The following is a 25,187-nucleotide window of genomic DNA, read 5'->3' on the forward strand; positions in this document are numbered from 1 at the left end:
AGCTCAGCTGCCGGTTTTATTGAGACAAAAGCACAGAAACACTAAGACCCGGGGAGAGAAACCAATCAGGCACATGCAGACGGGAGGTGATTGTTACACACCCCGTAATGTGGGTTGTGCTTGCACTGCGGTGGGCTGCCGTCAGACCGAAGGTGGTTATTGTTGCGCCTGCTGTGTTCGCTTCCTGGAGCTGCCCTCCCGGAGATCCGCGGCCGCAGTGCCGAGGTAGAGTGTCGCCCCCGGCACATCCATGTGGGAGCCCAGCAGGACAGCGTGTAGGTCCAGGCCAATGATACAGCACTCTCAGGTGTCAGCAAGCCACACCTTGTGCTCCACTGTGCTTCTCCCTGCTGCGATGCCCAGCCACCTCTTCTCTCTCATTGACGCACAGTCACCGGTGACCGTAGCCAGCTGGAACGCCATCGTTGTCCACCCAGGCGAAGATGGCTGGTCCGTGTTGGGGAGGACACTCAGATGGATGATAGTGATGGTTGCCCCCATGTCCATCAACGCACGGCATCTGATGCCCTCTACCACGCAGTCCACGTATAAGCCTTGCTCTTCACCCAAATGGCCCAACCGAAGGGGCAACACTGGAGGGACTCTGCTGGAGGTCTCGGGTGGTGCTGCCCACTTGGCATTTCCTGATGGCTGGGCTGTGGCGCTGGTATGGGGTAGTCCTGAGGCAGATGGCCTGCTTTGCCACACTGGTTGCTCTATGGCCCACGGTGGGGCTGGTGCAGCGGTGGTCGGACCTGTCTCACAGGCTCATCCTCATCAGTTTCCTCCTCCGCCTCAGTGACACAAGCCCGGGCTCACGGTGTGCTAGGCAACTGGAACACCTTGGGGGGCTAAAATTGCTTCTGCCCTCTCTGCCTTGGCCAGCGATGATGGCGATGTCAGGCGAACGCTGCCGAAGGCACTCTGGCATCAGAGCCTTTACAAAGGCGTGGAGGGCCAGCTCTTCCTGGGCCGCGGGAGGGAACTGGGGGTAGCCATGCTGAGCACAATGGCGGAGAACTGCTGTGAACACACCCAGGCTTTCTCCCACACAGTGGTGCCCAGTTCTTCCCTCATTGCTTGCTCTAATGGCCTCTGCTCAAAATGCGGCTCCAGGGCCCTGTAGTCATGCTGTTCAGCCAGCATTAGGCTGAGGAGGGCCCGCAGGGCATCTCCCTCCTGCACCAGGGCCAGGTACACCACCAGCTAAGGCTCCAGGTGGCTGGCTCCATTGTATCTGGGGAGCTTCCGGTTGGCCCTTGCGGCGCGAACAGCTGAGGCCGTTCGATTTCTTCTTGTTCTAGTGGCGTTGGTGGAGCCTGCCATGTTGCCCGTCCTCCCATGGCTGTGGTATCTTGAGTCCCCTGGTGCGGGCCACGATGAAGGCGAGTGATGCGCTCTGCCATGTCCCCCGGGTTGGGGAGTCTGGGTAAGTGCACCCCACTGGGGCTCCCTGGGAAGGCGCAATGGTCGGTCCCAGGTCCTCCCTCTGGGTCAGTGCCCCATGTTTGGGAGCCTGGCCCAAGGGTGTGGGGAAGGCACACTGCTTGACTTATTCCCCGGGCCTTAAGGCTCTCCATCCAACATTGTAACCATAAGACCATAAGACATAGGAGCAGAATTAGGCCATCTGGCCCATCGAGTCTGCTCCGCCATTCAATAATGGCTGATCCTTTTTTTCTATCTCCTCCTCAACCCCAGTTCCTGGTCTTCTCCCCATAAACTTTGATGCCATGTCCAATCAAGAACCTATCAATCTCTGCCTTAAAAACACCCAACAGCTGGCCTCCACAGCTGCATGTGGTAACAAATTCCACAAATTTACCACCCTTTGGCTAAAGAAATTTCCCCACATCTCTGTTTTGAAAGGGCGCCCCTCTATCCTGAGGCTGTGCCCTCTTGTCCTAGACTCTCCCACCATGGGAAACATACTTTCCACATCTACTGTCTAGGCCTTTCAACATTCGAAAGGTTTAAATAGGATCCCCTCATCCTTCTAAATTCCAGCGAGTACAGACCCAGAGCCATCAAATGTTCCTCATATGGTAACCCTTTCATTTTTGGAATCATCCTTGTGAACCTCCTCTGGACCTTCTCCATTGCCAGCACATCTTTTCTAAGATGAGGGGCCCAAAACTGTTCACAATACTCAAGGTGAACCCTCACCAGTGCCTTATAAACCCTCAGCATCACATCCTTGCTCTTGTATTCTAGTCCTATTGAAATGAATGCTAACATGGCATTTGCCTTCCTCACCACCAACTCAACCTGCAAGTTAACCTTCAGGGTGTTCTGCACAAGGACTCCCAAGTCCCTCTACATCTCAGATTCCTGGATTTTCTCCCTGTTTAGAAAATAGTCTGCACATTTATTTCTACCACCAAAGTGTATGGCTATGCATTTTCTAACATCGTAAATCTTCAATCTTACTGTTAATTTCTAATCCCACTCCTGACACCGATGAGGTGAGCATTCGGTCCATGATGATAGACAAGAGAAGCTCATTTAGCTCAACTGTTGGTTCTATTGTGATAAACACACAAACAGACCGGGCACTATGACTGGGGCAGGGAACCCACTTGGTCACATACAGACGAGGGAGGTGATTATTACACACTCCGGTTACAGTCAGGGTGACCCACAAACACACAAGCCAATAACTGTAAAATCCGAGCTAAAATGTAGCAATAAATGAATTTCAAACATCCCACCATAATCCCATGAAAGCATTTTAAAACAAGAACAATAAATAGCACTCTGCTACTAGGCATGCTGGGGTGGGGTGTCGACCACACCCTCCTGGAGACCCACAGTGTTGTTACTCCAAATCCCTTTAAGATTTTTTAAAATGTTGCTATTCCCTTTCCAGTTTCACAAGGAACGTTGGGAGTCAGCCAGGTGTTGCTAATTAGACTTAGCAGGGTGGATCCGATGATGTAATTGACAGGAGTTGGTTGGTACAATGCAGATGTAGTCAGCAAAATGCCATTGCAATTTCAGTAATAAACAGTGCTGTAACATGTTGGCAGACATCCCACCTCTCCTGGAAGTTCCGGGAGTCTCCCGCATATTGATAGCGGCTCCCTGATGCCTGTAAATTTTATACGATATCCTGGAAATTGATTTTTTTGAGAGCGAGAGAGAGAGCGAATGACAGACGTAGCGAGAGAGTGACAGAGAGAGCATCCTGATTGGTTTCCCTTTGTGCTAAGTAGACCTATCAGTTTTCCCTGTGGGTGGGTTTTACATTTGACCTCTCTCTCTCTCTCTTTCATTGTCCATCAGTTCAGTTTAGTGTCTTGCAGCCATGGCAGAGTGTTCCAAAAAAGAAAATATAAAATGAACTTCACCCAGACAACACTAAAGTGTACCCCTGCCTAATAGGGGTCAAAAATAATGACAGTGTTGCTCGCTGCACTGTTTGCAACAGTGACTTTTCTATTGCCCACGATAGGTTAAATGACTGTAAAAGACATGTTGAGATGAGTTTAACAGGTGTCATAAACACAAAATACTCTGCAGATGCTGAGGTCAAAGCAACACTCAGGTAGCCGGTCACTCAGGTATACCGTCTAGGTCATCTCCAGCCCCTTGGTAGGAACACTGAATTCTCTAACTTCCGGTAATTCCCTCCCCCTCCCTTCCCCTATCCCTATGTCACTCTGCCCCCTCCCCCAGCTGCCTATCACCTCCCTCATGGTTCCACCTCCTTCTACTACCCATTGTGTTTTCCCCTATTCCTTCATCACCTTTCCTGCCTATCACCTCCCTGCTTCCCCTCCCCCACCCCTTTATCTTTCCCCTTACTGGTTTTTCACCTGATACCTACCAGCCTTCTCCTTCCCACCCTCCTCCCACCTTCTTTATAGGGCCTCTGCCCCTTCCCTCTACAGTCCTGACGAAGGGTTCCGGCCCGAAATGTTGACTGATCATTTCCACGGGTGCTGCCCGACCTGCTGAGTTCCTCCAGCGCGTTGTGAGTTTAACAGGTGTCGTTCATTCATTAGCATCGCTAACGTTATTTAAACTAGCTGGCTAGCTGCTCAGGAGATACTCTATTGATGTCCTATGTGACGATAACCCCCTTACAAGACAAAGTAGTTCTTCAAAGATGCCAGAGCATTCTATGTCAGGTGCTTTCAAAAAATCTTGGAGAAGTTCCCAACGAGAGACCAAATCTTGAAAACTCTGTCAGTGGTCAATACAGAGAGCCAAGATGAGGTGAATCCAAAGCAGATTTTGACTTTGGCAGGGAGATTTCCAAATGTGATCAAGGTAGATGCAAGAGAACAGCTCAACTTGGAAGTCCTGGATTATGTCTCAACTAACCTTGAAGGACTGGTGCCAAACTACATGTGTTTGCCAGTTGATGAGTTCTGGGGGAAGCTGTCCAAAGTAAAATCTGTGAGCACAGGGCAGTTGAGATTCAAAGAGTTCTGCCAGTTGATGAAGTTGCTTTTGGTGCTGCCAAATTCTAATTGTGATGTAGAAAGGGGATTCAGCATGGTGCATCACATTAAGACAGAATTCAGAAGTCAGCTATCTCACAAAACACTTGTGAATCTGATATCTTGCAAAATTAACAAATTCATTGACACAGACCGCTATGAGGTTGCGACTTCCAGCAAAATGCTCAAATCTGCCAATATGTGTGTGTGTGTGTAAATAGTTTCAATACGTGATCAAATAAATTGTTGTGTTCTTCCATAATCAAATGTCCTGTATACATACACCCTTGGAGGTCGACTGGGAGGGGGAAATGGGGTAGTGGGGGGGCAGGGGAGGTGGTGCTACCTCCCTGAAATGAGTTTTTGCAGGGTGGGATGTCTGTGTTGGTTTTCCAATGTAATTAAGTGATTTTCTAAAAATGGCTTGCTATTACTGCAAGGGTCCTGGTGAAAATTCACCAGGAATAACGTGTATATGTTGTTATGTTTGTTCTTAATAAAGGCAAACTTGCATTAGTAAAAACACTAGCATATTTTATTCACAGGACACTCCAATAATGGCTTCAGCTCCGCATGAGCACGTGCAACCAGCTCGTGAATTCAGTTCAACCTGAACGCTTGCAACTGGCACACCAATGTCACTTCCAGTTCCGGGGTGAACCGCATGCATTGCACCCTGGGAACTGAAGTCCTATATTATATACGCTCATATCTGGTCTCCATACTCAAGGAAGGGTATCGGGCAATAGCAATGCAACACAGGTTCAGTAGATGGATTCCTGGGATGGAGGGTGTGTGTATCCAATGTGAGGTCTGGGCCTGTGGTGCTTCTTTACTGTAGAAGCTTTGAAAAGGAGAATAAAAAGTAAAAAAAAATGCAGGCGTTGAAAAGGGGAATAAAATTACACCTGTGCAAATCCCTGCACCGTCTAGTGACCCTGTGATCTCTGTCTTGGAGGCCGACGTCAGAACATGCTTATCTATTTATCTATGTATTTAATTATTTATCTATTTGTTTATTTGTTTGTTTGTTTGTTTATTTTCACTTTTGTATTTGCACATTGGTTGTTTGTCCATCCTGTTGGGTTTGGTTCTTCATTGATTCTGTTGTAATTTTTGGATTTACTGTGTTTGCCCGCAAGAAAATGAATGTCAGTGTTGAATATGGTGACATATATGTACTTTGATAATAAATTTACTTTGAACTATGAACAGAGTTAGTTTTCTCAATGAGACAATTCTGTTTTGTGGTGTCTGTGTTGTTCTGCCGAGCATTGTGGGTACGCTATGTTGGCACCAGAATATGCAACGACACTTGCAGGCTGCTCCCAGCACATCGTTCGGTTGTGTTGGTTGTTAATGCTCACGGTACGTTTCAGTGAACCTGAACCTAGCAAGTTGACTGTGGAATGAAATTATTACCAGGCATTCACAGACCAGAAATAAAACATTTCGCACAATAAGGTGCGGTAAAGTTACTGGTCAGGAGATCTGAGTTAATAAACCAGCCATGGGAATTCAAATCTAATTTTATCACTATCTTCAGTGAATAACTTGGCAAGAAATACTCTCACATACCACAGACATGAGAAATCTGAAATAAAAGCAGGGAAAGCCGGAAGGAGGCAGATCAGAAAATATTTCTCTGGAGAGAGAGATACAGTCAATGTGCCAGGTTACTGAATTTTCATCAAAACTGAGTAAAGAAAGAAATTGCAGTCAGTGACAGACTTACAGATCACTTCTGCAAAGGTATACTGAGCCTCAAGTGGAGTTTCCATCTCACTCTCCCTCTGCCTTTCTATCTTTGACGTATTCTAGAGAAACCCAGAATAATCTCGTTTTCTATCAAAGAACCTTGCAGCTCTCAGGACTCCAAAGTGACTTCAACAGTTTCTGATAATCGTCATCTTGTGTTCAAACTTACAAAGCCAGTCTGATATAACTCAGAATCACAATCAGAAACAGGTTTAATACAGCCGGCGTATGTCAAGGAATTTGTTAGCTATGCGGCAGCAGTACAATACAATAGATCTGTGTATTACAGTAAATATATATAAAATAGTTAAATTAGGTTAGATTATGAAGAAACTCAGTCCTCATTTATTGTCATTTAGAAATGCATGCATTAAGAAATGATACAATGTTCCTCCAGAGTGATATCACAAAAAAAAGGACAAACCAAAGACTAACACTGACAGAACCACATAATTATAACATATAGTTACAGCAGTGCAAAGCAATACCATAATTTGATGAGGAGCAGACCATGGGAACAGTAAAAAAAAAGTCTCAAAGTTCCAATCGACTCCCGGTAGTCCCAATAGCAGGCGGCAGAAGGGAGAAACTCCCTCTGCCATAAATCTCCAGGCACCAACAACTGCAGATGCATTGGAAGCACCCGACCACAGCTGACTCTGAGTCCATCCAAAAACTGAGAGCCTCCGACCAGCCCTCCGACACCGAGCACCATCTCTGCCGAGCACCTTGACCCCGTCCCAGCCGCCGAGCAACAAGCAAAACTGGACTCTCTGACGGTGGTGTCTGAAAAGAGGATGCTTTCCAAGTTGCATGCCATCTTGGTCAATGTCTCCCATCCACTACATAAAGTACTGGGTGGGCACAGGAGTACATTCAGCCAGAGACTCATTCCACCGAGATGCAACACAGAGCGTCATAGGAAGTCATTCCTGCCTGTGGCCATCAAACTTTACAACTCCTCCCTTGGAGGGTCAGACACCCTGAGCCAATAGGCTGGTCCTGGACTTATTTCATAATTTACTGGCATAATTTACATATTACTATTTAACTATTTATGGTTCTATTACTATTTATTATTTATGGTGCAACTGTAACAAAAACCAATTTTCCCCGGGATCAATAAAGTATGACTATGACTATGACTACTATGACTAAAGCCGAAGATTCGGGGCCTTCCCCTCTGGAGATTCTGGATCACACAGTAATAGTGGCAGCGAAAAAGGCATTTCAGAAGTTTCTCCAGATGTTCCTCCGTTCTCTCACGTCTGTCTCCATCAAATCAGGATTGTGCCCAGCCCCTACTTGACAGATTACAGATATCATCCACCGGAGTGGTCGCACCGCCATCTTCTCCTCCTCCTCCCTCTCCACATAAATGAATAATACAAAAATAGAAATTAAAAAATTGTGAGGTAATGTTTTTGGGTTCAATGTCCATTCAGGGATCAGATGGCAGAGGGGAAGAAGCTGTTCCTGAATCGTTGATGATGTGCCTTCAGGCTTCTGTATCTCCTTCCTAATGGTAGCAACGAGAAGAGAGCATGTCTTGGGCGATGGTGGTCCCTAATGATGGAGGCGCCTTTTTGAGATATCTCTCCTTGAAAATGTCCTGATTACTATATAGGCTAGTGCCCATGATGGACCTGACTAATTTACAACTCACTGCAGCTTACTTTGATCCTGTGCTGTAGACACCCCGCCACCCCCAATATTAGTCGGTGATGCAGCCAGTCAGAATGCTCTCCACAGTACATCTGTAGAAATTTAAGAGTGTTTTACGTGACATACCAAATCTCCTCAAACGCCTAATATTAACCTCCAGTATTAGCTCATTCTTTGTCAACCCTCAGAGGCTACCATCTTGCTGAGAACTAAGCATTGTCTTTTACTTCAGATTTCCAGCAACTGTTATGTGCTGCACCTCTGCCCATCTCTGTTTTTTAATCCCCCTTCTCTCTCCTCTCTGTTCTCATTTGTCTCTCATTTTTTTTCTTCTCCTCCTCCAGACAGATCAGCTGTGATTAATAACTACTCACCCAGACAGCACTAAAGACAATCTTGGTCTCCATCCAATCACTGACATTCCCTATATTGTCTCCACAACCTAAAATGTATTTGTTTTCTCACTTTTCCAAGCTGTGATGAAAGCCTGAACTGGGACCTCTGATTTTCCCCTCACGGATGCTGCTGGGCCTGCTGTGTATTTCCCGTGCCCTTTGATCTTCTAGCACAAACATTAGCTTGAGTAACGATGACAATGATGCCTCAGGATTGCTGTTCAAACTGATTCAGCTCAGCAGCACCAATCCTGAGAATCAGAATCAGAATCTGGTTTCATATCACTGGTGTATGTTGTGAAATTTGTTGTCTTGTGGCAGCAGTTCAGTACAATACATAATAAAACCTGTAAATAACAATAAGAAACATATAAAAAAGTAAATAAATGAAGCAAAATGACAGAAAAATAGTGATGTAATGTTCATTGTCAGTTCAGAAATCTGAAGCTATTCTTGAAACACTGAGTGTGTGCCTTTAGGCTTCTGTACCTCCCAGCTGATGGTAGCAATGAGAAGAGACCATAAGACCATAAGATATAGGAGGAGAAGTAGGCCATTTGGCCCATTGAGTCTGCTCCGCCATTCAAACATGGGCTAGGCATAGCTCAAATGCCATCTATAAATTTGCTGACGATACAACCATTGTTGATAGAATCTCAGATGGTGACGAGAGGGCGTACAGGAGTGAGATATGCCAACTAGTCGCAAACACGAGGAATTCTGCAGATGCTGGAAATTCAAGCAACACACATCAAAGATGCTGGTGAACGCAGCAGGCCAGGCAGCATCTCTAGGAAGAGGTACAGTCGACATTTCGGGCTGAGACCCTTCATCAAGACTAGACGAAGGGTCCTGATGAAGGGTCTTGGCCTGAAACGTCGACTGTACCTCTTTCTAGAGATGCTGCCTGGCCTGCTGCGTTCACCAGCGACTTTGATGTGTGTATGTCAACTAGTGGAGTGGTGCTGCAGCAACAACCTGGCACTCAACGTCAGTAAGACGAAAGAGCTGATTGTGGACTTCTGGAAGGGTCAGACGAAGGAACACATACCAATCCTCATAGAGGGATCAGAAGTGGAGAGAGTGAGCAGTTTCAAGTTCCTGGGTGTCGAGATCTTTGAGGATCTAACTTGGTCCCAACATATCGATGTGGTTATAAAGAAGGCAAGACAACGGCTATACTTTATTAGGAGTTTGAAGAGATTTGGCATGTCAAGAAATGCACTCAAAAACTTCTATAGTTGTATGGTGGAGAGCATTCTGACAGGCTGCATCACTGATGGGTATTGAGGGGCTACCGCACAGGACCGAAAGGAGCTGCAGAAGGTTGTAAATCTAGTCAGCTCCATCTTGAGTACCAGCCGACAAAGTACCCAGGACATCTTCAGGGAGCGGTGTCTCAGAAAGGCAGCATCCATTATTAAGGACCTCCAGCACCCAGGACATGCCCTTTTCTCACTGTTACCATCAGGTAGGAGGTACAGAAGCCTGAAGGCACACACTCAGTGATTCAGGAACAGCTTCTTCCTCTCTGCCATCCGATTCCTAAATGGACATTGAATCTTTGGACACTACCTCACTTTTTTAAAATATACAATATTTCTGTTTTTGCACGTTTTTAAAATCTATTCAATATATGTAATTGATTTACCTGTTTATTATTATTACTATTTTTATTTTATTTATTATTATAATTTTTTTCTTCTCTGTTAGATTATATGTTGCATTGAACTGCTGCTGCTAAGATAACAAATTTCACGTCACATGCCGGTGATAATAAACCTGATTCTGATTCTGATTCCTGGAATCATTCTTGTGAATCTTCTCTGAACCCTCTCCAACATCAGTAACTGCACACAATACTCCAAGTGTGGTTTCACGAGTGCCTTATAGAGCCTCAACATCACATCCCTGCTCTTATATTCTATACCTCTAGAAATTGTGTTTGCCTTCTTCACCACCGACTCAACCTGGAGGTTAACCTTTAGGGTATCTTGCACAAGGACTCCCAAGTCTCTTTGTATCTCTGCATTTTGAATTATCTCCCCATCTAAATAATTGTCTGCTCGTTTATTTCTTCCACCAAAGTGCATGACCATACACTTTCCAACACTGTGTTACATTTGCCACTCTTTGCCCATTCCCCTGAACTATCTAACTCTCTCTGCATGCTCTCTGTTTCCCCAACACTACCCGCTCTTCCACCTATCTTTGTATTGTCGGCAAATTTAGCCACAAATCCCATTGTCCAAATAATTGGCATACATCGTAAAAAGCAGCGGTCCCAACAGCGAACCCAGTGGAACTGGCAGCCAGTTAGAGTAGGATCCCTTTATTCCCACTCTCTGTTTTCTGCTAACCAGCCAATGCTCCACCCATGCTAGTAACTCCCCTGTAATTCCATGGGCTCTTCTCTTGCTAGACAACCTCATGCACATCATCTTGTCAAAGGTCTTCTGAAAATCCAAGTGCACCACGTCTACAGCATCTCCTTTGTCTACCCTACTTGTAATTTTGTCAAAGAATTACAGTAGGTTTCTCAGGCAGGATTTTCCTTTCAGGAAACCATGCTGGCTTTGGCCTATCTTTTTATGTGCCTCCAGGTACTTGGTAATCTCATCCTTAACAATCGATTCCAACAACTTCCCAACCACTGATGTCAGGCTAACAGGTCTATAGTTTCCTTTCTGCTGCCTCCCACCCTTCTTAAATAGTGGAGTAACATTTGCAATTTTCCAGTCATCCGGTACAATGCCAGAATCTATCGATTCTTGAAAGATCATTGTTAAAGCCTCCACAATCTTTCCAGCTACTTCCTTCAGAACCCGAAGGTGCATTCCATCAGATCCAGGAGATTTATCCACCCTCAGACCATTAAGCTTCCTGAGCACCTTCTCAGTCGTAATTTTCACTGCACAAACTTCACTTCCTTGACACACTTGAATGTCCGATATACTGCGGATGTCTTCCACTGTGAAGACTGATGCAAAATATGCATTCAGTTCCTCTGCCATCTCTGCATCTCTCATTACAATATCTCCAGCATCATTTTCTATTGGTCTTTTATCTACCCTCGACTCTCTTTTACTGACTATATACTTAAAAAAAGCTTTTAATTTCATTTTAAAAATCTTTTTATTGATACATAATCTTCTACAGCTATAAAATGATATAAGACTTCAACAAATTGATATATATACAGTTAATAATGCTGAAGAAAAAAACTTATCAAAAAAGAATAATATATGATAATGAAAAAAAGATACTTTTTATAAAAAGAAGGAAAAAAGAGAACCCTAACTAACTAAAAGAAAAAAAACACTAACTACAAGAGAAAGAAAAAGAAAAAAGAAAAAAAAGAGAAAAACCCATTCGAAACCAACTCCCAGAGCAATACGTCTTACAATCATCTACATATATAAAGAAGAAAAATCATCAACCGTCAATTCACGTTTATATAAAATAAGATTGGAAGGAACCTATATAAATTAATTCCAATTAAATGATAATCTTTGGCAAAAAAGCCCCATCTTCTCTCAAAATTGAATCGAGGATCAAAAGTTCTACTTCTAATTTTTTCCAAACTAAGACACAATATTACTTGGGAAAACTATTGAATTAATGTAGGGACAGAGGTATCTTTCCATTTCAATAAAATAGCCCTTCTTGCCAACAATGTAACAAATGCAATTACATGTTGGTCTGAAGATGAAATACCCTGAATATAATGCGGAACTATTCCAAATAGAGCAGTCAATGTATTAGGTTGTAAATTAATTTTCAGCGCTTTAGAAATTATAGAAAATAAAGATTTCCAAAAAGATTTTAACGAAGAACATGACCAGAACATATATGACAAGGTGGCTACTTCAGTTTTACACTTATCACAATAGATATCTATGTTAGGAAATATTTTGGATAGCCTCTCCTTTGTTAAATAATAACGGTGAACAATTTTAAATTGAATTAAACAGTGATTGGCACATATTGAAGAAGAATTGACCATTTTCAGAACTCGCAAGCAATCTTCATTAACAAAGGTCATATTAAGTTCTCTCTCCCAATCTTGTTTCATCTTTCGTGAGAGGTTATCTTTTTGTAGTAAAAATAAATTATAAATTCTACCAATGGAACCTCTCACTAAAGGATTCATATTCAAAAGAGTATCCAACAAATCAGAATCTACAAAAGATGGTGGACTTGCACCACCTAATTTAAGATTGTATTATTGGGCTGTTAATATTCGACAATTATGCTTTTGGCTATATTGGCTCGACAAGAGCCAAAATCCAACTTGGATTGATTTCGAATTAAAAGTTATCAAACAATTTCATTTAACCTCATTATTAGGAGCTTCATTACCTTTACAACTTGCTAAAATTCCAAATTTAAGCAACTTTTTAAATTGTCTAGCTCTTTACATCAAAATTTTCTATTTAAACCTTCAATAACCGATCCCATTTTTCTCTTATGGAGAAATAAGGAGATCTGTTTTTTTTGCAGATTTATTTTGTGATGGTCGATTGATGACTTTTGAAGAGTTAATTAGCAAATATTCTCTCTCTCATACACACTTCCTGCAATATCTTCAGGTTAGACAAAAATACTTAGCTACTTAAAAAAGCTTTTAGTATCTTCTTTGATATTAGTTGCCAGCTTCCTTTCATAATTCATCTTTTCCTTCCTAATGAGCTTTTTAGTTTCCTTCTGTAAGTTCTAAAAAGCTTCCCAATCCTTTATCTTCCCGCTAGCTTTGGTTTCCTGTATGCCCTCTCTTTTGCTTTTACTTTGGATCTGACTTCACTTGTCAGCCACGGTAGTGTCCCTTTTCCATTCAAAAATGTCTTCTTATTTGGAATATATCTGTCTTGCTCTTCCCTTATTTTTCACAGAAACTCCAGCCATTGCTGCTCCGCTGTCCTTCCTGCTAATGTCCCTTTCCAGTCAACTTTGGCCAGTTCCCCTCTCATGCCATTGTAATTTCCTTTATTCCACTGAAATACCAACACATTGGAATTTAGCTTCTCCTTCTCAAATTTTAAAGGTGAACTTGATCATATTGTGATCACTGTTCCCTAAGGGTTCCTTAACCTTAAGCTCTCTTATCACCTCCGGATCACCGCACAACACCCAATCCAGCACAGCCGATCCCCTAGTGGGCTCAAAAAGCCATCCCTTAGGCAGTCAACATATTTGCTCTCTTGAGGTCCAGTACTGGGCTGGTTTTCCCAATCCACTTTCATGTTAAAATCCCCAACGATTATCATGACATTGCCCTTCTGACATGCCTTTTCTGTCTCCTGCTGTAATTTGTAATCCACGTCCCGGCTGCTGTTTGGAGGCCTGTATACAACTGCCATTAGGGTCCTTTTACCCTTGCCTTTTCTTAACTCAACCCATAGAGACATTACACCTTCCGATCCTATGTTATCCTTTTCTAATGATTTAATATTATTTCTTATACACAGAGGCACACCACCCCCTCTGCGTACTAACCTATCTTTCTGATATACCGTATATCCTTAGATGTTCAGCTCCCAATGGCAGCCATCCTTTAGCCAAGTTTCAGAGATGGCCACAATGTCATACTTGCCAATCTGTAGCTGAATTTCAAGATCATCCATTTTATTTCTTATGCTGCGTGCATTCAAATATAACACTTTCTGTCCAGTATTTGTTGCTTTCTGTTTTAACTGCACCACGAGTATATTGTTCCGTAAATCATCCCACTGGCTGTGATTATGCCTCATCTCCTGCCCGTCCTTTCTATCATCTCTGTTGTAAGCTATCTTTGATTTATTTCTGTTTTCCCCTTCCTCAGCCCTTTCATTCCAGTTCCCATTCCCCTGCCAAATTAGTTTAAACCCTCACTAACAGCTGTATTAAACTTGCCTGCTAGGATATTGGACCCCTTTGGGTTCAGGTGTAACCCATCCTTTTTGTACAGGTCGTACCTCCCCCAGAAGACACCCCAATGATCCAGAAACCCGAAGCCCTGCCCCCTACACCAGTCTCTCAGCCACGCATTAATATGCCTGATCATGGTACTCTTCTACTCGTTAGCACGTGGCACAGGCAGCAATCCTGAGATTACTACCCTGGAGGTCCTGCTTTTCAGCTTCCTACCCAACTCCCTGAATTCTCTCTTCAGGACCTCCTTTCTTTTTCTACCTATGTCATTGGTACCAACATGTACCAAGATTTCTGGCTGTTCACCCTCTTCCTTCAGAATACTCTGCACCCAATACGAGACATTCTGTACCCTGACACCTGGGAGGCAACACACCAGGCGGGTATCGCCATCAGGCTAACAAAACCTCCTGTCTGTTCCCCTCGCTATGGAATCCCCTATGACTACCACATTCCTCATCTTCCTCTTTCTCTTCTGCACCACGGAACCAGGCTTAGTGCCAGAGACCCAATCACCGTGATCGTCCTCTGTCAGGTCACCCCCCTCAACAGCATGCAAAATGAGATAACGATTACTGAGGGGAATGGCCACAGGAATGCTCTCTGCTATCTGAGCTCTTCCTTTCCTTTCCTTGACAGTCAACTACTTGTCTCACTCCTGCAGCCTTGAGGTGACTAACTCCCTGTATCTCCTTTCTATCTCCTGCTTACTTTCCCTAATAAGCTATCAGTCATTAACCCACAGCTGCAGATCCCTAACACGCTCTCTCAGGAGTTGCATCTCAGTGCATCTGGCACAGATGTGGCCACCTGGGAGACTGGAAGATTCCCAGGATTCCCACATCTGACACCCAGAGCAAAGTACTAACCCTGCAGACATGCTCTCTATTCTTTAAAAAATGCAAGGAAAAAACGAAATCCGCTTACCCACTTACCTCGCCGAAGCCCGAATGAGCCAAAGTCCTACCACCCTGCCTCAGACCACTCTATCGATGACCCTTCTTTGATGACCGCCCCGCTAGGCAATGCCTGAACCTTCCCTACTCTCCAACTCACGACTGGTGCTCCAGTTGTAGCCGAGTTCCCACGAAGCTCTCCCCACCAAAACTTCACTCCCAGACCTGTGCGCCACCTCCTCTCTCGAGCTCTCCAACTCACGATTGGTGCGCCCGTTATAGAGGGCATGTCCTGGGTGATGGGGGTCCTTAATGATGGATGCTGCCTTTTGAAGGTGTCCTGGATGCTGGGGAGGGTAGTCCCATGATGGAGCTGGCTGAGTTAACAACCTTCTGCAGCTCTTTCCAATCCTCTGCTGTCACCCTTCCATACCAGACAGTGATGCAGCCAGTTAGAATGCTCTCCATGGTACAACTGTGGAAATTTGTGAGAGTCTTTAGTGTCATACCAAGTTTCCTCAAACTGCTAATGAAATATAGCTACAGCCATGTCTTGCTTGTAATTGCATCGATATGTTGGGCTCAGGGTAGATCTTCAGATTACAGGTTACAGGGAGAGAGCAGTCGAATGGCATTGAGAGGGATAATAAACCAGCCTGGGTCAAATGGGGATTCAGAGTTGAGGGGCTGAATAGCCTAATTCTGTTCTTGTATCTTATGGTCTTATGGACTATAGAATTACAGTATTATGAAAAAGTGTTAGGCACATGTACAGTATATAGTTAGTGTGCCTAAGACTTTTGCACAGAACTGTAGTAATTTTATGTATCGTGCTGTACTGCTGCTGTTGCTGCAAAAAAAAAACAGATTTCATGACATATGTGAGTGTTGATAAACCTGATTCTGAGATGGATCTCTGTTGTGCTACGTACTATGCACAAGTCTTAGGCACATATATATAGAGGGGAGGGAGCAGGAAGTACCAGAGAGACATTCTGTAATGATCAATAAACCAGTTGTTTGGAATCAGGCGATCTTAACTGGTTTTCAGGATTTGGGTGTGTCTGCACCAGTATCACGCCCCAGCCCTGGCGCTCCTTCTCCGCCACCTGTCCCAGACCCCTCCCATGGCACTCCACCCTTCTATTCTCAACATCCTTTTCTTCCGGCATATTTACAAACACACTCTCCACTTCGTCCAGTTCTGGTCACCTCACTATAGGAAGGATGTGGAAGCATTGGAAAGGGTACAGAGGAGATTTACCAGGATGCTGCCTGGTTTAGAAAGTATGCATTATGATCAGAGATTAAGGGAGCTAGGGCTTTACTCTTTGGAGAGAAGGAGGATGAGAGGAGACATGATAGAGGTGTACAAGATAATAAGAGGAATAGATAGAGTGGATAGCCAGCGCCTCTTCCCCAAGGCACCACTGCTCAATACAAGAGGACATGGCTTTAAGGTTAGGGGTGGGAAGTTCAAGGGGGATATTAGAGGAAGGTTTTTTACTCAGAGAGTGGTTGGTGCGTGGAATGAACTGCCTGAGTCAGTGGTGGAGGCAGATACACTAGTGAAGTTTAAGAGACTACTAGACAGGTTTATGGAGGAATTTAAGGTGGGGGCTTAAATGGGAGGCAGGGTTTGAGGGCCGAAGGGCCTGTACTGTGCTGTACTATTCTATGTCTATGTTCTATGTTCTAAGTTCACGTTGACAAATACCGTACTATGCAAAAGTCTTAGGACCCACAGGTTTTTGGATTTCTCCCCATTTAGAAAATAGTCTGCACATTAATTTCTACTACCAAAGTTGCATGACCATGCATTTTCCAGCATTGTATTTCATTTGCCATTCTCTTGCCCATTCCCCTAATCTAAGTCCTTCTGCATCCTCCCTGTTTCCTCAACACTACCTGCCCCTCCATCAACGGCACTTTAATAAAACATTATATAAAAGAAAATTCAAGCTGCGTGGCAACAAAGGCTATGTGCATGGGAGCATTTCAGTTACTGTGCAGCCACACACCCACTCTGTTTAGAGGGGACAGTGGTGAAGAGAAGCAGACATTTTTACTTATCCTTCATAAAACAAAAATAGCCTGGAAATTACAATGATTTTGTGACAGATTTGACATGGGAAATTTTCTGATTTTTTTTAAGAGAACAATTGATCCAGCTGGGAATGCAACACATAAGAAGAGGCTGGAAGCTCTCTTCAGGTATTCTGGTTGGGTGGGGCTACAATGAGAGGTCATGGGCTTAAGCGTGAAAGGTGAAAAGTTTAAGGGGAACCTTCTTTACTTAGAGGGTAGTGAACGTATGGAATGAGTTGCCAGTGCAGGTGGTGCATGTGAGTTCAATTCCAGCATTTAAGATAGGTACATGGATGATAGGGATATGGAGGGCTGTGGCCAGGGTGCAGTTCAATGGGATTAGGCAATTTCAATGGTTTGGCATGGACCAGATGGGCTGAAGGGCCTGTTTCTATGCTGTACTTTCTCTGAATCTATGGTTCAAACCTTTGCACTGTGTTGTGATTGTGACTCATTTAGTTTCTGTTGCGGTAAATGTATGTTACTCAGATACTGTAGCTGTGCATATGAATTCCATGAATGCCTTTGGAGCCTCCGGTTATAGAGAGAGGGAACTGGATCAGCAACTGGAAGCCCAGGTGGAACCGTACGTTACACCATCGGGAGTATGCCACAGTATCAGACAATATTCCAGCTCACGATTGACTTCACTCAGACTCTCTTCACAATCAGAATTAGAATCAGCTTTGTTATCACTGACATGTCGTGAAATTTGATTTGCAGCGACAGTACAGTATAATGCATAAAAAATTCCTTTAAGTTATAATAAGAAATATCTAAAATCGGTGATCTGTTGGCTAAAGGGAAGCAGCTGTTCCTAAAACATTGATGTGTGTGTCTTCAGGCTCTGATAGTTCATATAATCCACCTCTGGGCTGCCCACACCAGGTTTCATATAATCATCTCCGGGCTGCCCACACCACGGACAGCCTCAACACTGAAAATAGAAACATAGAAACATAGAAAATAGGTGCAGGAGTAGGCCATTCGGCCCTTCGAGCCTGCACCGCCATTTATTATGATCATGGCTGATCATCCAACTCAGAACCCCGCCCCAGCCTTCCCTCCATACCACCTGACCCCCGTAGCCACAAGGGCCATATCTAACTCCCTCTTAAATATAGCCAATGAACTGGCCTCAACTGTTTCCTGTGGCAGAGAGTTCCACAGATTCACCACTCTCTGTGTGAAGAAGTCTTTCCTAATGCAAAACATCGAATATTTTCATTTTAGCCTGACACAGGAGATTTCAGGGATCTTTTTAGTAGTGATGTACATTCCACCTCAGGTTCCCGATGAACTGAGTGACATAATCAATAGGTATGAAACAGCACATCCTGATGCCTTCCCCATCACCAGGCCAGCTTGATAAAGTCACTAAATAATTCAAAGATTCAAGGATTCTTGATGAAAAGCAACTTTTGGAGATAAAGATGTTTCCTCTGTCAAAATTATCACTAATTTTGTTAATTTTAATTATTTTCGACATTCAAGACATATAACAATCTTTTAACAATGATGTAAATAATTAACAAAAAGTAAAATGACCCTTTCTTAATAATAAGAGTTAACTAAAATCACAGATATTAATTGACCTTCCTTGTTGTTCTCTAAATCATTATCTACAAATCCCCCTAAAATCAACGGGCTTTCGGTAATTTTAATCGCTTCATGGCTGGCCTGCCATGGTATTTGAGTGGCGATGCCCCGACGTTATACTGGGGGTTGTTAGCGAAGGGTAAGGCTGCTGTTGGACGCCCTGAGCCTATTTCAGCGGGTGAAATCTCAGCATTGGGACATTCAGACAAGGGCTTCCGGATTTACACCGGCATTTGCTTTAATTTGAACAGCAGGGGTTCTGTATCACTGCAGCTAACAGAGTTGGGCTCGAAGTATTTTACAGGTTTAATTATTTTTGCAGCAGGAAGCTTCAGAAAAAAAAGTAATCGCTATATTTTTATTCAAAGAGTTCAGTTGCACCGTGAGTGAAAAGCAAGTGTCGATAGATTTTTGTACAGTACAACAGCACCATCTGCTGGCCAGTAGCTGATATCGCAAACTATTCGATGTTCCCGTAAACAACAGGAATTCGATGTTCCCGTATCAGCTTTTCGACGGCGTTCCTGTTCCCCGTTCCGCCTAATTGTCTGTGCTTTTCTTCTCTCTCCTAAGTAGTCTTGGGATTGAGAATAACTTGCATCAGTTCCATTTCTGTGACATAAAGGTGCGGCGTTCACTATATGAGTAGACTCTGAAACACGTGGGATAAGAGGTGCTTGCTTGGTTGGGCTGGTGGACAAATTATTTGGGATAACAGGAGGAAATCTGCAGATGCTGGAAGTTCAAACAACACACACAAAAAATGCTGGTGAACGCAGCAGGTCAGGCAGCATCTATAGGAAGAGGTACAGTCGACGTTTCGGGCCGAGACCCTTCGTCAGGACAAAGAATCTCGGCCCGTAAATTGTTTGGGATTTTTTTATTATAGAGACTTGAGGTGCTCAATATGTTCCTCGATATTCCTGGCTCATACATTTGAGTAGACTTGGGACAGGGAAAGTTTCCAAATGCCTACCATGGTGTTTTTTTTCAAGCAGGCTTTGATGTTTTCTTTGACTGATTGTTGACTTCAGGAGGAGGAAAGCAGAGATCCACGAGCCAGATCTATTGAAGGATCTGGGGTGGAGAGAGTCAGGAACTTTAAATTCCCCCGTGTTATTATTTTGGAGGACATATCCTGGACCCAGCACGTAAGTGCAATTCCAAAAAAAAAACACAGCAGCACCTCTATTTCCACAGGAGTTCACAAATTTGGCATGAGATCTAAAACTTTGACAAACTTCTATAGAAGTGTAGTGGAGAGTACCTTGGCTGTCTGCATCACAGCCTGGTATGGAAACACTAATGCCCTTGAACGGAATATCCTACAAAAAGTACTGATGAACTTTCTTGACTATGCTTGTAAATGCTAGATTACTTAGTAAATTGTAGAAAGCAAATTGCTTAGTAAATTGTACAACCATTACATAATCATTTCAATCCCAAATAGTCATCTATATCAAATATCTGGATGATAATGTGGTCAACTGGCTGATAAGACCAGGACTCTGTGAAACCAAAACATCTCTTTTTCCCTGATTAGGGAGAGAAAGAATGTATGGTGTGTTGAATTACCGGGTGAACGAGTAGCCTTTGGGCGACTGCAAGTCTGCGTCTTTGCTGCACGCGGGGTCGCTTGGTGGGGGGTGCCGATGCTTTTTGCTGCTGGTGGGGAAGGGGGGGTCGTTGGTTTGCTGCTGCTTATGAGTGGGTGGGGGGAGCTGGGGGGGCTGTTGGGTTCTAACATTTAACTGCGGTTCATTTCTTTGGGGAACTCCTCTGTTTTTGTGGATGGTTGTGAAGAAAAAGCATTTCAGGATGTATATTGTATACATTTCTCTGACATTAAATGTACCTTTGAAACCTTTGAAAGATTGGGGGTGTAGTGGACAGTGAGGAAGACTATCAGAGCTTCCAGTGAGATCTGGACCAGCTGGAAAAATGGCAAGTGGAATCTAGTGTGAGATGTTGCACTTTCAGTGGACAAACATAGAACATAGAACATAGCCACAATGTTGTGCCGACCCTCAAACCCTGCCTCCCATTTAAGCCCCCACCTTAGATTCCTCCATATACCTGTCTAGTAGTCTCTTAAACTTCACTAGTGTATCTGCCTCCACCACTGACTCAGGCAGTGTATTCCACGCACCAACCACTCTCTGAGTAAAAACCCTTCCTCTAATAACTCCCTTGAACTTCCCACCCCTTACCTTAAAGCCGTGTCCTCTTGTATTGAGCAGTGGTGCCCTGGGGAAGAGGCACTGGCTATCCACTCTATCTATTCTTCTTATTATCTTGTACACCTCTATCATGTCTCCTCTCATCCTCCTTCTCTCCAAAGAGTAAAGCCCTAGCTCCCTTAATCTCTGATCATAATCCATACTCTCTAAACCAGACAGCATCCTGGTAAATCTCCTCTGTACCCTTTCCAATGCTTCCACATCCTTCCTATAGTGAGGTGACCAGAACTGGACACAATACTCCAAGTGTGGCCTAACCAGAGTTTTATAGAGCTGCATCATTACATCGCGACTCTTAAACTCTATCCCTCGACTTATGAAAGCTAACACCCCATAAGCTTTCTTAACTACCCTATCCACCTGTGAGGCAACTTTCAGGGATCTGTGGACATGTACCCCGAGATCCCTCTGCTCCTCCACACTACCAAGTATCCTGCTATTTACTTTGTACTCTGCCTTGGAGATTGTCCTTCCAAAGTGTACCACCTCACATTTCTCTGGGTTGAACTCCATCTGCCACTTCTCAGCCCACTTCTGCATCCTATCAATGTCTCTCTGCAATCTTTGACAATCCTCTACACTATCTACAATACCACTAACCTTTGTGTCATCTGCAAATTTGCCAACCCACCCTTCTACCCCCACATGCAGGTCGTTAATAAAAATCACGAAAAGTAGAGGTCCCAGAACAGATCCTTGTGGGACACCACTAGTCACAATCCTCCAATCTGAATGTACTCCCTCCACCACCACCCTCTGCCTTCTGCAGGCAAGCCAATTCTGAATCCTCCTGGCCAAACTCCCCTGGATCCCATGCCTTCTAACTTTCTGAATTAGCCTACCGTGTGGAACCTTGTCAAATGTCTTACTAAAATCCATATAGATCACATCCACTGCACTACCCTCATCTATATGCCTGGTCACCTCCTCAAAGAACTCTATCAGGCTTGTTAGACACGATCTACCCTTCACAAAGCCATGCTGACTGTCCCTGATCAGACCATGATTCTCTAAATGCCTATAGATCCTATCTCTAAGAATCTTTTCCGACAGCTTTCCCACCACAGACGTAAGGCTCACTGGTCTATAATTACCCAGACTATCCCTACTACCTTTTTTGAACAAGGGAACAACATTCGCCTCCCTCCAATCCGCCGGTACCATTCCCGTGGACAACGAAGACATAAAGATCCTAGCCAGAGGCTCAGCAATCTCTTCTCTCGCCTCGTGGAGCAGCCTGGGGAATATTCCGTCAGGACCCGGGGACTTATCTGTCCTAATGTATTTTAGCAACTCCAACACCTCCTCCAACAGTGGGGCATTGAGTAGTTTGGTAGGACAATGGGATCTGGGGATACAGGTTCAAAATTCATTGAAGTGGTGTCACAGGTAGAAAACTTCTGACACATTGGCCGTCATAGATCAATGTATTGAGTACAGGAGTTGGGACGTTATGTTGAAGTTGTATAAGATGTTAATGAGGCCTAATTTGGAGTATTGTCTGCAGCTTTGGTCACCTACCTAACAGGAATGATATAAATAAGTTTGAAAGATACAAAGAAAATTTACAAGGAAGTTGCCGGGACTTGAGGATCACGTTTAAGGAAGGGGAACATGAGGAGAAACATTTTCACTCGAAGGGTGGTGAGTGTGGGGAATTAGCTGCCAGTGCAAGTGGAGGATGCAATTTTGATTTCAACTTCTAAGAGAATTTTGGATAGGTACCTGGATGGTAGGGGTCTGGAGTACCATGGTCCGGGTGTAGGTCAATGGGACAAGGCAGTTTAAATAGTCCAGCACGGACTAGAGAGGCCGAAGGACCTGCTTGTGTACTGTACTTTTCTGTGACTCTATGAAGTCTTGGAAAGGGTACAGAGGAGATTTACCAGGATGCTGCCTGGTTTAGAGAGTGTGCATTATGATCAGAGATTAAGGGAGCTAGGGCTTTACTCTTTGGAGAGAAGGAGGATGAGAGAAGACATGATAGAGGTGTGCAAGATATTAAGAGGAATAGATAGAGTGGATAGCCAGCGCCTCTTCCCCAGGGCACCACTGCTCAATACAAGAGGTAAGGGGTGGGAAGTTCAAGGGGGATATTAGAGGAAGGTTTTTTACTCAGAGAGTGGTTGGTACGTGGAATGCACTGCCTGAGTCAGTGGTGGAGGCAGATACACCTGTGAAGTTTAAGAGACTACTAGACAGGTATATGGAGGAATTTAAGGTGGGGGCTTATATGGGAGGCAGGGTTTGAGGGTTGGCACAACATTGTGGGCTGAAGGGCCTGTACTGTGCTGTACTATTCTATGTTCTATGTTCTATGAAGAGTCAGAAGTTGTGAAAACTGGGAAATCAAAAGTCAGGCAAAACTTTCAGTGAGTTTATTATGAAGAATAGCTGAACTTTGATGTGCTGTGTGAAAAATAGTCAACGAGTGAATTGAGCTGAATTCATTGATTTCACGAGGTTGTAACTTTTACGGAGGTGGCAAACAGCACAGTTAAATTACATCATTTGTTGATCTAGGATTAGGAATTGAATTACAGCAAAGAACAGCAGAAAAATATGTATACAATATCAGTGGGTATGTATGTGTGCATATATGTTTGGGAAGTGTTGTTATCATGTAGACATAATGCTATGCTTCAAGTTATGAAGCTGAACCTAGTAGACAGGTGACTATCTGTCAAGGTAGCAAAAACGAGCAAAAACATTATCAGTGAGTCAATGGGATTATGGAGAATAATAATTTGACACTGACTAGATAGGCTGTAGGGCCTATTTTTTGTGCTACAGTGCTCTATGGCAACTTGCGTTAGAAGGAAAAATAATAAGCCAATTCCAAAGAGTGCCTGTTATTAAGAGAAAGGGATTGATAATTTCTTGGTTTTAATCGATTGACTGGATGAAACATTCTGGGTACCATACCACTCTGGAGAACAGAACTGGTCTTGGGTAAAAATTTTTTCATTTTTCAGTGCTTTTTGAAATAAAAAGAACAATTGTTCATTGCTTATTTCTCTACACCAGGCCCAGTTATATAATAAACTGGCAAAATCAGTAAAAATCAGGAGGAGCTCTGAAGAATTACACATTTATTTATTTATTTATTGAGACACAGCGCAGAATAGGCCCTTCGAGCCCTTTGAGCCACACCACCAGAAATCCTCTGATTTAACCCTAGACTAATCACAGGATAATCTGCAATGACCAATTAACGTACCTGACCAATTCACCAACTCAGTTGATCTGTGCGTAGTTGTGTTCTGCGCTTGTCGGTGATCTTGAAGCAAACACCATCGGACACTCAGATCCATCTTTCACAGTGTGTGACAAAATGGCCCCAATGCCATAGCAGGGTGCATCACACACCGGTCTGACGGGCAGGGATGTGTCATCATGCATGAGCAGTTCATCAGACGTTGTTAGTCTCTTTGTTTCCTTGAGTGCTTTTTCACATCTTGCTGGCCGTTCCCACTTTGCTCCTGTCTGTAACAGTGTGTTCAATAGATGTAACAGTGTGTTCAATAGATGCAGCACTGTAGCAATGTTTCAGAGAAACCAGTGGTCGTAGTTTACAAGGTCAGAATTGAACCGGATGAAAAAGCAACACCAAACGTATCCAGTGCCTTACGCATTACGTCCTAAAGTGGATGCTGAACTTCAGAGCTTGGAGGTGTCTGGAGTTCTTTCCAAGGTTGAATGGAGTGATTGGACCATGTCCATTGTCCTGGGATCGAGAAAGGGAAGGCTGCATACGTGGGGATAAGTTCGCACATGTGGGGATTACAAAGTGAGCATCAACCTGGTGCTGCGTACTGCGAGCCCCCTGCCATGAGTATAAGACATTTTTGCATCTTTGGCAGGCAGGGAGAGGTTTTCAAAGATTGACTAAGTGCATCCCATACTTGTTGCCAATTTGCTGTGTCTGTGCCCAACTACATATCGACTAAATAAAAGCACGCATGCGAGAGATGGCTTTAACTGGTGTATTCACATTGCAGCGAGAGAGAGAGAGAGAGAACAATGCACATGTGTAGATAACAGTGCATTTGCAGACTACAGATCAATACATAGTGCAAGCGGGCGGGGGGGGTCGGAGGTCGTCGCTCTAAAAAAAATAGATCCATACATTACAATGGTCTGTTTTGATGTACACATGATAAGAATCTGAGTCTGAATTTACAAGAC

General features: G+C 43.9%; 1 protein-coding gene across 1 annotated transcript in view; it reads left to right on the plus strand.

Annotated features, from left to right (window-relative positions):
* The first annotated feature begins 355 nt into the window (after positions 1 to 355).
* The window catches only part of LOC134343096 (collagen alpha-1(X) chain-like), a 29,228-nt gene continuing 4,396 nt past the window's right edge, over positions 356 to 25,187 (plus strand). The window contains exons 1-2 of the mRNA XM_063041986.1: positions 356 to 667; positions 1,305 to 1,429. Coding sequence (XP_062898056.1) covers positions 356 to 667; positions 1,305 to 1,429 — 437 coding nt within the window. The remainder of the gene's footprint in view (positions 668 to 1,304; positions 1,430 to 25,187) is intronic.

This window comes from Mobula hypostoma, chromosome 2, assembly GCF_963921235.1.
Source record: "Mobula hypostoma chromosome 2, sMobHyp1.1, whole genome shotgun sequence".
Taxonomy (NCBI): Eukaryota; Metazoa; Chordata; class Chondrichthyes; order Myliobatiformes; family Myliobatidae; genus Mobula; species Mobula hypostoma.